This window comes from Thunnus thynnus, chromosome 4 (genome assembly GCF_963924715.1).
Source record: "Thunnus thynnus chromosome 4, fThuThy2.1, whole genome shotgun sequence".
Taxonomy (NCBI): Eukaryota; Metazoa; Chordata; class Actinopteri; order Scombriformes; family Scombridae; genus Thunnus; species Thunnus thynnus.
In genome coordinates this window covers 12,898,617-12,910,839 of record NC_089520.1, presented here as the reverse complement: position 1 = coordinate 12,910,839, position 12,223 = coordinate 12,898,617, and the positions used below count along the sequence as shown (strand labels likewise).

General features: G+C 39.0%; 1 protein-coding gene across 3 annotated transcripts in view; it reads left to right on the top strand.

Annotated features, from left to right (window-relative positions):
* The window catches only part of asic1b (acid-sensing (proton-gated) ion channel 1b), a 186,832-nt gene that overhangs the window by 5,703 nt on the left and 168,906 nt on the right, over positions 1 to 12,223 (top strand). For all 3 annotated transcript variants that reach the window (XM_067586772.1, XM_067586775.1, XM_067586774.1), the window contains one exon: positions 4,586 to 4,781. In XM_067586772.1, coding sequence (XP_067442873.1) covers positions 4,586 to 4,781 — 196 coding nt within the window. The remainder of the gene's footprint in view (positions 1 to 4,585; positions 4,782 to 12,223) is intronic.

Genomic DNA, 12,223 nt, shown 5'->3' with positions numbered 1-12,223 from the left:
TGTGTTCGTTGTTGTTTCACACAGCCAGGGGTATGAGCACCAGCTTAAAACAATAGGAGTATGAACTGCTGTAGAGGAAGATTCATTTAGTTTATTTTTTTGAGCCGAGGATGTGAACAGTGTGTACAGTTTTGCGACTACAGTCTCACAGTCAAAGCTCTCTCTGAAAATCAGTGGTCTCTCATATTTACTCTCTTCTCTCATGAGGTGGCGAAGTGATGCAGATGCTCCTTCATTCCTTTTAGTCCCCGCAAGAAAATTAAAGTGCTTGTGGCCCATAATCCAATTTAGTCTCCCCCTCCCAACGTCGTGAGTTTGCTGTGATTGCTTTAGGGAGCAGTGGCAGGGCAATATTAAAAAATCTACCCATATTATTGTGATTGTATGCGCTTCAACTAAAGCCTCCTGACTCGGGGATCTGAACACGGCGTCTTAAGTGCTCTCCTGGCAGCTTTGTGTTGCTTATAAGACAGAGACTTAGGATACAATTCAATTAAATTCAGAATATACCACAACAGGCTGTATCTTCTTATTAGAACAAACCATGACAATGTAGTGATGTAGTCCCAATGTAAGTCAGAGCATTGAACTAGTTCTGAGCTGTGCTTTTATCAAACATATATTTTTTTTCAGTCAGCAGCTGGCCTGTGTAGTTTGACCTGTCATTTACAGGGGCACACACTAACGTTATCCAAACATTACCATTCCTGTCACTGGCAGTAGCAGGTAATTCAGTTATGAGACTGCATCAGTCACTGGAATTACTATTGCATCTTGTGATGTATGTAGCTGATTAATATTAAACGTTCAGTGCCTATAGTATAACAGTAATTAACAATGTAGAAATAATAATAATAACAACGTGGAAACTGGAAACATAATATATTATAATCTGTTAAGTAACTCTAACTGTAAATGATGGTAATTGTGTCACAGCAGCTGTATCTTATTACAACTTGTGAGGTTACATTTTTCTGCAACAATATACATGCTGCTTCCCAGGCTTCACTGCAGCAGAATGCAACCATTTTCAAGCATTTTGTGGTTGTTTTTCACTGTTCATTTGTTAAATAACCCTTCTAAAAAATACTTGCCTAAAACCCACGCACCTCTCTTGCTAATGAACTTCTTTAAAAACTATGTAATTAATATACTAAAGCCAGCCAGACTACACATTTACAATTCATGATCTGTTCACACATTCACACACAAATGCAGTTAAGCATTAACCCTGCATAACCCTAATGTGCCTTGATAGAATTCAAACACTAGCCAGATGTATTATGGATAAAATAGCAGCTAATGAGGAAACCTTTCTTGTGTTTATAATAGAGCTCGATTGTTTATGAAGCTTGGAAACGGTGGTCCTCTCAAGATAAGTAGAAAGAAGAAGGCAGCTCTTCTTTTGGTAATACTGATATTTTACTCAATGATGTTGCTGTTTACTAGTTGTAAGAGTGATAGATGTCTGTATAGGGAGAGTTAATGGATTCCTAATCATAGTAATTAACGGTTGAAACATCTGTTATATTCCGCAAACATTTAATTGGTCTTAGGTGTCACTTCACACCTGATCTTTGATGTCGCAGTGTTCAATTTGATGACAATATAGCGTGACATTCAGTTCAACTGAGTCAGAAATAGTCCCAATCTTCTGTCACAGTACTGTTAAGTCCATTGAACATGAAGCATGACGGATTCCTATCTCTCTTCAGTGTTACGAGAGCAGTACAGAGAAACAGGCTCAGGTTTTCATTTCAAATTACAGCACATACCGTCTCACATGGTGAATATTTTATTTAATTCTGTTTGTAGCAGGTAAACAACACTGTGGCTGCAGTGGAACATATTACATTTCTTGTAATTTGGTTGGGACTTGAGTTGAAAACACATTGCCGGTTGAATATTAAGACAGCGCTCACAAAAGAAATAATGTAATATTTCATTTTTTATTCATGGATCAACTTACGTTTTTCCCCTGTCATCAAGGGACAAAATCCTGTTCAGGAGCTCCGACAAAGCTTGACCATGTGAAATTAAAAAAAAATCCACTAAGATTCACCACCAATTACGGTTTTGATGTAGTGCCCATATCCATGAGAAATAACTCTGCTGTCAGCGTCCACAAAGTCATTCACAGATTTATTGTCAGAGGAGAAGGGTACGCCTTTTTTCTTTCTGTGTCTCTTACAGTTTTCAGTTCTAACTCTTGTTCCTCCAGCTACGGGGCAGTCGTCATTGAGCTGTCAAAGATCATAACAATAACACAATACATGAGCCTTATTTTCAGAGGGCTGCACACAGACTTAGAAAGTCATATCAAAAACCCTTACCTTACTGTTTTGCAAAAACTTGGAAGAAACATAAGGAATAACCACCTTGTTTACCTGTTAATTCAAGACACCATTATACAGTCCATTACAGTGTTATTCACTCTGATAGACTCTGTGTGTCCTAACAAATTATCCTCATAAGTGTCTGTCAGTAGTGCTTAATCTTAGCACTCCATAATTTGGATGCTTGTACCACTGATGGCCCATCGCTCAGCAGGGGTCATCAACCGGCCTCCTTTTTTTCCGAGCAGGGCCACACCAGTTAATTGAGGTTAATTTGTATCTGTGAATGACTGTGAGCAGGTGCGGGAGGTTGGCGGTGGTTGTCAAGCAGAAACATGACATAAATGAATTCCAACGTGTTTTCTTTCTGAGATTTTTTTTGCAGTTTTATTTGAGTTTAGCGTGTGTTGATGCACACAGATGAATCATACTGTATAGTGTTTCATGTGTTTGTGTAGAGGAAAGGCAGATAGACCAAGAGAAAATCAGTATGCATCCTACCTTGCATGACACACCTGAATACGCTTTGCACTTACAGCAGATGCTTTGTGAAGTGTTTTGCTTTGAATTAAATGCTAAATCATGTATATACACATTTTCAGAGTGTGGAGGGTCCTCAGTCAGAATTACAGCATTACGGATGTTGTTATCATTCACATGTGAAAATGCTCTGCCACCACAGTTAATCCTCGCTGTTTGGCAGAACGATTGACATGATTGTGTAAGGAGAAATATTTCCATCCTTAAAATAATGAGCTATTTTCTCCCGCTCTGTGACACCCGTGGTGGCAGGCATGTCACAGCTTAGCTGCCAGTTTCACACAATATTTGGATAATATTGTGAGAGCTTGCTAACTGAAGGTTTTTGGAGAGCTGACATGCACGTATGTACCTTTTGTTCAGTTAGAGGCTGAATATGCTCTTTTTTGCTGCTTCTCTATTAATTTTTTACATGTTAATCCCCATTGTCTTGCTAAAAACGCTTGTCTTCCTGCCAAACGTTTTAAATGCACAATTTAAAATGGAATTAAGGTACATCTAAGGTTGCATCTTGCTTTACTTTGGGAATTCCTTGAAGTTATGTCTGTTTTTTGCTTTGTCAGGGGTAGGTTAAGGTTTTGTTTTTGAAAATGATTATGTTGAAATAAAATAAAATAGAATTATGGTTTATGAAAATTAGGGATGGGTATCATTAGGATTTTATCGATACTACTATTATTGATACTCCTTGTTGCTTCGGTTCTTCATTGCCAAATGTTCAGATACGTGGCAAACTAAAGAAAACAGTCAGGCTACATACAGACAGTTTAGCCAAACTAGCGCACTGGGAGACTGCAGATGAAAGTATTGCTTCTCTACATGCTTATGCTTGTTAAACAGGCGTATTTATAAAGTATTGGCTTTTTACTCACAAAGGTTTATTGTACTTAGAGTAACAAGCATAGTTGTCGTCAACTCGAGTCAAACGTTATCTTTCACGTCACCTGGTTCACTCCACCGTGGCCTCTCTGCTCTACTGTTCGCTCTGTGTGTGTGTGTGTGTGTGTCAGTGTGTGTGTTTGTGTTTCTGTTCGCTGTGTGTGTGTGTGTGTGTGTATGTGTGTGGAGGAGCTGAGCCCTGACACAGTGAGAAAAAGAGAGGCTGCAGCATGATAATAACTTGAACCAAAATGTGAAAAAGTATCGATAAAATAACCCACCATAAAAATACTTCAGTTTATCTGATTGACACTAAAATGAGAACAGCTGGTCAGTCCACCTTAAGTAAGCCTGGTCAGGTCAGGCTAACACATTGTTGCTAACTTTTGGGCTAACCCCCTTCAGTTTACCAGCAGTTTGATTTCCAAATGAATGGATATTTGGCATTGTTTTGGCATTAAAAAATATAATTTTTTAGCCTGGTAGGGGTCCTTGTTGACAAGGCCTGTACAATTACAGGGGAAACACTTTTGTTTGCTATAGAGAGATGAAACAAAGTTCGATCTTGGAATGTTACGGTTCATGTGTGGCGTCTTAACTCCACAGGTGCAGCCTTAGAAAGAAGAACAGAAAAGGTCCTGTAGGAAAAAAACAAAAAGGGGTCATGTAAGCATATAATTGCTGTTGTGTGGTTTTACGCTAAAATTAGCCATGGAGATTAAACTATGGAGGGTAATGTATGAACAGATGGTTAATATTGTGGTTTATTAGTGCATGTTTGTGCATTTCTGAATGTCCACATGAACTAAGTCCAGAATCTTCCTGTCCAGGTATGAGATTCGGGACCCACACCTGGTGGAGGAAAATGTCCTGCAGATCTTGAAGGAGAGGGCCGACTTCGACAACTATAAGCCCCGCCCCTTCAACATGCGCGAATTCTATGACCGAACAGGCCATGACATCAAGGACATGCTGCTCTCCTGCTACTACCGAGGCATGGAGTGCAGTGCTGAAGACTTCACAGTGGTGAGTCAGGCATGTCAGTAGTTAGTTGTTGTCTGTGACACCAAGTGAGTCCCGCCAAAGACGAGGATAAGCTGAACATGTTTCTAACACAAAGTCAGTTTTAATATACTGTATTATAACATCCATGTAATATGACCTCTGTTGAGCAATCATCACAGATGTTTGCTTCTCTGAAATGACACGGCAGGATATATGAGGAACATCTGTCCAGCAATGATAGCGAAATGTATACACTGTATTTTATCTTCAATCCAATCACTTGGGCTTCATCAGTTCAGATCCTTCTGTTCCCGCTATGGATTGAGAACTGAGAACCACTGTGTACATGGGTGTGACTCACAGGCCAAGGGGCGCTGAGTGTACACCTCGGTATAGTGATACAAACCATGTACAAATCTGCCTTCTGGCCTTCGTGTGATAGTTTACAGTCTCTGTAAGGTTGAGCAATGCTCTCATAAAAGGTTGAATGTTGGTCTTTTGCTGAGCCCTGGGTTAGTGCCATAAGGCTTTCTTTATGAGGAGTAAGAAGTTAAAAAAATATTTCCTGGGAGTGTTTGTTTTTCTCATTTATTGAATGGTTACCTTTGTATTTGCCGTACAGTTTGGGGATTCATCGGATCTGCAGTAAAAAAAAAAAACAAAAACACAAAACTGTTTAAAGCACATGAGGTTTCACTTGTCCTGACAGATTAGCTATGGTTGTCATCAGAAATAAACCAGAAATACCAGCGAGAATACCCAATATGCACTCTTGACCTTGTTCTGTAAGTGAAACACTCACAGAAGAGCAGTTGGTTAATAATGTAATGTGTATTTTGCAAGAAACATATACAAACATTTCCATTACTTCAGACCAGGGTTTATGTTAGCCGGCATATGCTGGCTTTTTGCCAGTATCATGTGTAGTTGTTCAGCAGCTGCAGGCTGTCCGCATGGCTGCATTCAATTAACAATAGTAAGGCTATTAGTTTTATTTTATTGTTATATAGATGCTCAGTTTGCAAAGTTTGTGAAGAGTTCATTCTGCTGACTACTTTTTATAAAATTGTTGGATCATAGTGTTTGTGTTTTTTGTGTATTATTGCTGTTTAAATGTAGGCTGTTATATGGCTGTTTAAACAAATGTCTGGCAGATGTTTATTAGGCTGAAATTCTGGAATATTAACGACCATAATGGCCGTCAAAAAAAAAAAAGTCTAGCGTAAACTCTGCTTTAGACTTTTTGTAGAAAGCATAGAGAACAAACACAGCTTTCTCTTTTGTGTACTAGATGATTGATTTTCTTCACCATCTAGTCATTAACTGTCTGCCTGCGGTTTGGTGCTCGGCAGGTAGCGTACAGTGTTTATCTGAGCTTGTTTGCTGACAAAAGCTGCTTACTGCTGCTGGAAATGGGGTTGATACTGTAAGTGACTCTCAACTATACAGTAAATGTGTGAACTGAAATAATGCGGTGCAACAGAGCTGCAGAGTCGGCTGTCGTTTCTTTCTGTGTTTGTCAGTATGAGTGACCCCTTTCCAAATAACTCAAAGCCATTTCATTCATAGAAATATTATTTTCAGTTAACTTACATTTACAAAAATGTGCCCTATTGTTTATTGCTATGTTAATGTCTGATTAACTAAGACAGCAGTTATAGTGAGGGGGCCACCTTGTTGCATTAGCTGGTTGAAGAACTCAAATACTAAATTCATTCATGCTGAAATTGAATTCTTAATAAATACAGAAAAAGCGCATGAGAACCTTTTGAGAGACACATGGCAACTTCAACTGTTTATGCATATGAAATTGATGCATTAGGAGTCACCAAATCACCAAATTAATTCCTAAAATTAGAAAATCTAAAAAAAAGAGATCACATAACATAATGCACATAAAAAGGGGGCTCACAGTAAAATGTGCCACATTTCAACCAGTGACATCCTGCCGCAGGACTCAGGAGAGGGATCTAATCTAGACAGAGCAACTATCCTGCAGATGCTCATGCCAGAGCAGGTAGCGAGTGATATATAGTATATTGATAAGGTTGATGTCTCTTGAGAATCCCATGGTAATTCCAGCTTTTTGTTTTTGAACTGATTCAGTGCAGCTCCTTTACACATCATTTAGTGATGGGCCTGTATTTACTGTCACTTGTAAAGGAAGTCATCCTGCCACAGCTTTCTATGAGATAAAGTGAAACTGCTCTGTAGAGGCTGACACATTTCCACATAAAACTGAGTCACACAAATCGTATGAACCTTTTCTTGTCCAGAAAACTGTAAAGTCAACCACAAATATCATCTATCCTCCCTTTATTTTCCCAATCCTTCAGATAAATGCATATGCTCAAAAGGAAAAGAGTCGCTTTATCTGAAGGTGTGCTTCAGATGACAAACAAACTGCACTTCTAAACCACTGCACCTGTTTGATAAATAACATGCACGTCTGTAGGCAGAGAAAAAGAAAGAAGGCAGGAAAAGGCTTAGTAAATCTGGCTTTTTGTCTCACTCTTACACCCTGTGTCCTTCAGCGGTCCTCTGAGGTAGAATATCTCATGCTCTGAGGATTTTTCCCTCCCATATCCCGTCAAACCATGTAGTACAGCAGTGAGCAGCAACACGGCCCACATGGCGCGGCTCCTCTAATATGCTGATGTGTCCACATTTACTGTAGTTGATTGTGCTTATGGCAGATGGTGCTTCGCAGGGCTCACCTGTATTAGTACAGTGGTGGACCTGGAAGGTACAGCTCAGCAGAGAGTACTAATGGTGTGGAAAGAAGCTTCAGTGCAATAGAAAAGGAGAAAAAAAAGGAAGTCGAACACTCCCAACAGCCTCTGCCTCCAAACCCCAGAGAATGGAAGCAGTATAACTGTGATTAACACTGACTTCAGCTTCAGCTTGTTTACCCCCAGCATCGGCATGCCTCACTAGCCGCTCCCTGTCTGTGGAATATGGCCAGAAACAAATGGTGACTTGAGTCTAGTTGCATCGCGTTATTTTGTCAGTGCTCTGATAAAGATGGAAAATAAAACAGTCAGACTGCAATGGTGGTAAGATTAGTAATCCCAGATAAAATGGTGAGAATCTGTAATGTAGTACAATCTACCAGCCTCTGATGGATGAATGGACTTGGATGCTTAACAGTTTCTACAGTATCAGAATTGATTTCAAATTGTTTTCAGGTTCACATTCAGGTGACGAGTCTGCCATTATTCAATCAGAACAGTACTATATATCCTTGTCAGGCCAATGTTCTGCCATTTTCATCAATTAATGACCAAAACCCAACAGGACAGTGTCATATCACAAATTTTCATTCATTACTGCAGGAAGTATTACAGATTAATAATTCCTGCTCTCTATGACCCCCTCAATTCTACTAATTGTTTCCCTGCCTCCTCTTTCTCCTTGGAAAGACTTTTATTAATTAGGAATGCAGAAGGTGGTCCCTACGTCTTTTAGCTCAGCTGATATTAAGAACAGCAGGAAAGAAAAATTACCCTCAATTAATATTAATAGGTGGCCTACAGCTTCTGAACTATAGCTGCAGGAGATAATACAAAAACCTTAAAAAGTGAGTGAAGTACACGACTGTAATTAGATTTTTTATGACCATGTGTTTGATTAGAAAGACACATACGTCGACACATGGAGGAATCATAAATGAACAGAATCAGCTTCAGAAAATGATTGAGTCCACAGTCTTTTCTAATTGCATTTCTAAGGAACCCTCTGCGGATAATATGTTGATAGATGATGGATGTCACAACCTCTAAGTTATTCCATTTGGAACACCTCAAGACACCCACGTCTGACTTCAATCGCAGGGGAAAACTCTGACAGACTTATAACTTCGCAAGACTCAAAACCAAAGCTCTGGGGGTTGGCAGCAAGAGACGACACATGAGAGGGAAAACAAGAAGAAGAAGAAGAAGAGAGAGACAGATCGACAGAGACTGTGGCCCAGGTAACAACAAAGTCCTTGGGACGAAACTGAACATAACGGTCAAGTGTTGCAGAGGCACAAAGACACAGAACAGCAGGTGCCACAGCAGCAGCAATAGAAATACTATCAGTAGACGCACAGGTTTGTGCTCATTTAACCTCTCAGAGACTTCAGAGGGAAACTGTATCTCCCTTTTCCAGCTGCCCAATTGTTTGCCCAAACACAATGAAATATGGCAGCTCAATAGGTCTCTAAAAACAAAATATCACCGTCTATCCAAATGCATAGTAGGAAATATAACTGTTGTAACTTATCTAGGTTGTAGTGGTAATTACACAAGATCTTAGGCTGTCTTGAACTAATTAAAAATATAACCTCTATCTTACTAGTTTTCTCCATGTCCCAATAGCCAGTTCAGTCTGTGCAGTCTCCCTGTACAGTCCATGCACTCCAACACTACTCCAATAGTTATTACGATATTCTGTTTTCTGCGTTAACAGCATGATTCGTCCTGCTATATTCAAAGGGTGTAGAGTTGCCAGCCAAGTGAGGAAAGTAGCAAGCTTGTGAGATTTGAGGACATCCTCCCATGATTAACGTTTTTAGTGTCAACACGCAGTTTTAGCCATTGAATTGACATTTTAATACCTTTAAACTTAGTTGAATTAAGAAAATTGATATAGCTGTCTTTAAACACCTATTGAAATTGTTACAAGACTTCAAAAACTTATCTCTTTACAGCAAATCTATACAACAGATAGAAACAACAAAATGTACAAAAGCTCCCTGAAAAAGCTCCTCTTGTTCAACTTAAGTAGCAGCAACTTGTGCTGTTAATTTTCTAACATATCAAGTCAAGTCAATTTTATTTGTATAGCCCAATATCACAAATCACAAATTTGCCCCAGGGGGCTTTATAATTAAGCAGACAGCTTGATTGAAATTTTATGTGAGGGGATATATGTCCGTTAAACCTTTAGCTGTAGGGTTGTTAAAGACAGTTTCAGTTCAATTAATACGACATTTCTTATTTGTGTGTCTTTCATTAGTTCGCATCAGCTCATTTGGTGTCCCTGTCAATGTTGTGACTCCCTACCCCCATCTTTGTGTAACCCAGACTCTTACGTAATTACCATGATTATTCTATTGAACTACTGGCTCCATTTCAGCTGTCCATTGACCCTGAGAGTCCACCCTTGGTGGTACAGAGAAGTGTCGCTAATGAGATGTGATCAATAGCGAAAGCCTTTCTGAGACACCTGCCCATGGATCACATTTCACAAACACAATTTGAATCGATCTAAAGGTTGGGATTTTTAAAAGATCTATTTCAAACAGAATTCTTTCTGTACATTTTTAAGTGCGAAATAATTATTGGTTGTTGTAATCATTCTCACGCCCCTGTACTTGTGAAGTATTCCCTTTCTAGCAGAACTGCATTGTTAATGTGAGCTAGACAAGTGAGGTGGGTGTTTTTTTTGTGTGTGTATGTGAAACTCCCTCCTTCGTGTTTATCAGGACAGTATTTCATTGCTGAGCCACTGTGGAAGGATGCTACCTGGAAGTCATGTGTAGCGTTTTAGCTGGAGTCAGCTTAAGGTATCTGACTTCTTAGCTTAATTCCTGATGCAATCTAATTTAATTATATTAGCTATTAAATGTGATGACTATTGAGGCAGAGAGTCTTTTGAGGTACCTGACTAGGGTAATATCAGAAAGTCAAACACGCTTTAATCTCCCATTCCTCATCAACTGTTTTTGACACAGCTCACCTTTGTTCTACACTTTTTTATTCATTGCTATTCCAGTCTCATCCATCAGTTCAAAGCCGATGATTCTGCTGTTCTTTTGGCTGGACAATTCCCACCACTTTCCCTCTTGAGGATAAATCAATCAATTTGCTATTACTGTAGAACTCAAAGACATGGATCAATTAGGTTGTTGTTGAGTAATGGATGCATCCTTAATGAAAAAAATCGCCTTCTCTTTGAGTGTAACGAGACCAGTGGCTCTAACTGACACCATGTTGTCTCTTACTCCCATCATCTGCCAAGTCAAATTAGAAATTGATTGGTGAAGTAATAAGGGTTTTGTAATGTGTGTATTCATAATATTTCCTCAACCAAACAAGACGCTGATTCAAATATTTGACACTATACTGAATACTGTGAGTGAGTGGAACACTAATATATGTCTTTTAATTCAGTGGATGCCAACTATTTTTTTCTGAGGTGTCCTCACATTCATAACACGAGTTCAAGCAGGGTTTACATTACGTTTTCCTCCGCTGTTAAGACATTTAAAGATTCACTGAGTGTTTGGTCATGTGACTAAGCATGGCATGAGATTCAAAAGCCAGCGCACACTCCAGTAACAGCCCTGCATTTTGGCAACAGTTAACACGACTCTGAAAAGTTTTCTGTGCCTGAAGTGTGTCTTTCATTTCATGTGTTGACCCTTTTCTTCAAGAGCACCTGCATTTTTCTTGAGTTTTATCTGATAAAGACAGTCCTCGAGCACACCACTACCTCATTTTTACAACGTAATATCTGGCATTGGCACAGTGAAACAAACGGATCAGCCCGGAGCTCCACGGTTAAATAACATGTAATTGATCAGTAGGAGGTTTAACTTTTCCCTGGCCCCGGTGAGAGGCGGGCTCGAGGAGACCGTGGCAGGTGGAGGTGCAGCTGCAGGCTGCCCACATGGCTGCATTAAATTGACAATAACAAGGCTATTTGTTTTATTTTGTTGTTGTAGCCTATATGCTCAGCTTGCAAAGTCTGTGAAGAGTTCATTCTGCTGACTACTTTTATTGAAATACATTTGTTGGATGGTAGTGTTTGTGTTTTTTGTGTTTTATTGCTGTTTTAATGTTGGCTATTACACAGCTATCTCAATATAATGTCGTGTAGATGCTCTATATAGCTGGAATTCTGGAAAAAAGTTTAGCGTAAACTCTGAGTTCAAGAACTTGTTCACTGACACCATCTGTCTTGTTCCACATGTGTCCTGTTGAATGGATTTTGAACTGTATGTTGTACAAACACAGAGATACTGATATTGTCTATGTAGGCTTTGTCTCTTTTTAAAATTCTTTTCAGTTGGTTTGGTCAAGTTTGCATTTGTACTTATATAAATTAGTAGTACTTGAAATGAATTTATTACCAAATCAAAATTTCTATATTTTCAAATTAGCTGAGCTACACTGTTCTGTTTTAATGTGTATTATTTAAGGTGTTAGTCTAATATATAAAAATATCTCAGACATTAATGGGTATCATACTTCCACAAGAATACAGTACATCGCCACAATTACCAAATTTATCACATGAACAGATTAACATTATGAGTGAGGCCACTCACTACACATGTGAAGAAACATGGAAATTATTAATAGTGATTGTCTTGTTATAAAATTGGCCAAATGTACATTCACTACTGAATAAGCTGTACAGTATTTTGTTTAAAAACATGCAAAAACATACAGTATGAAAAAGCATACATGTTA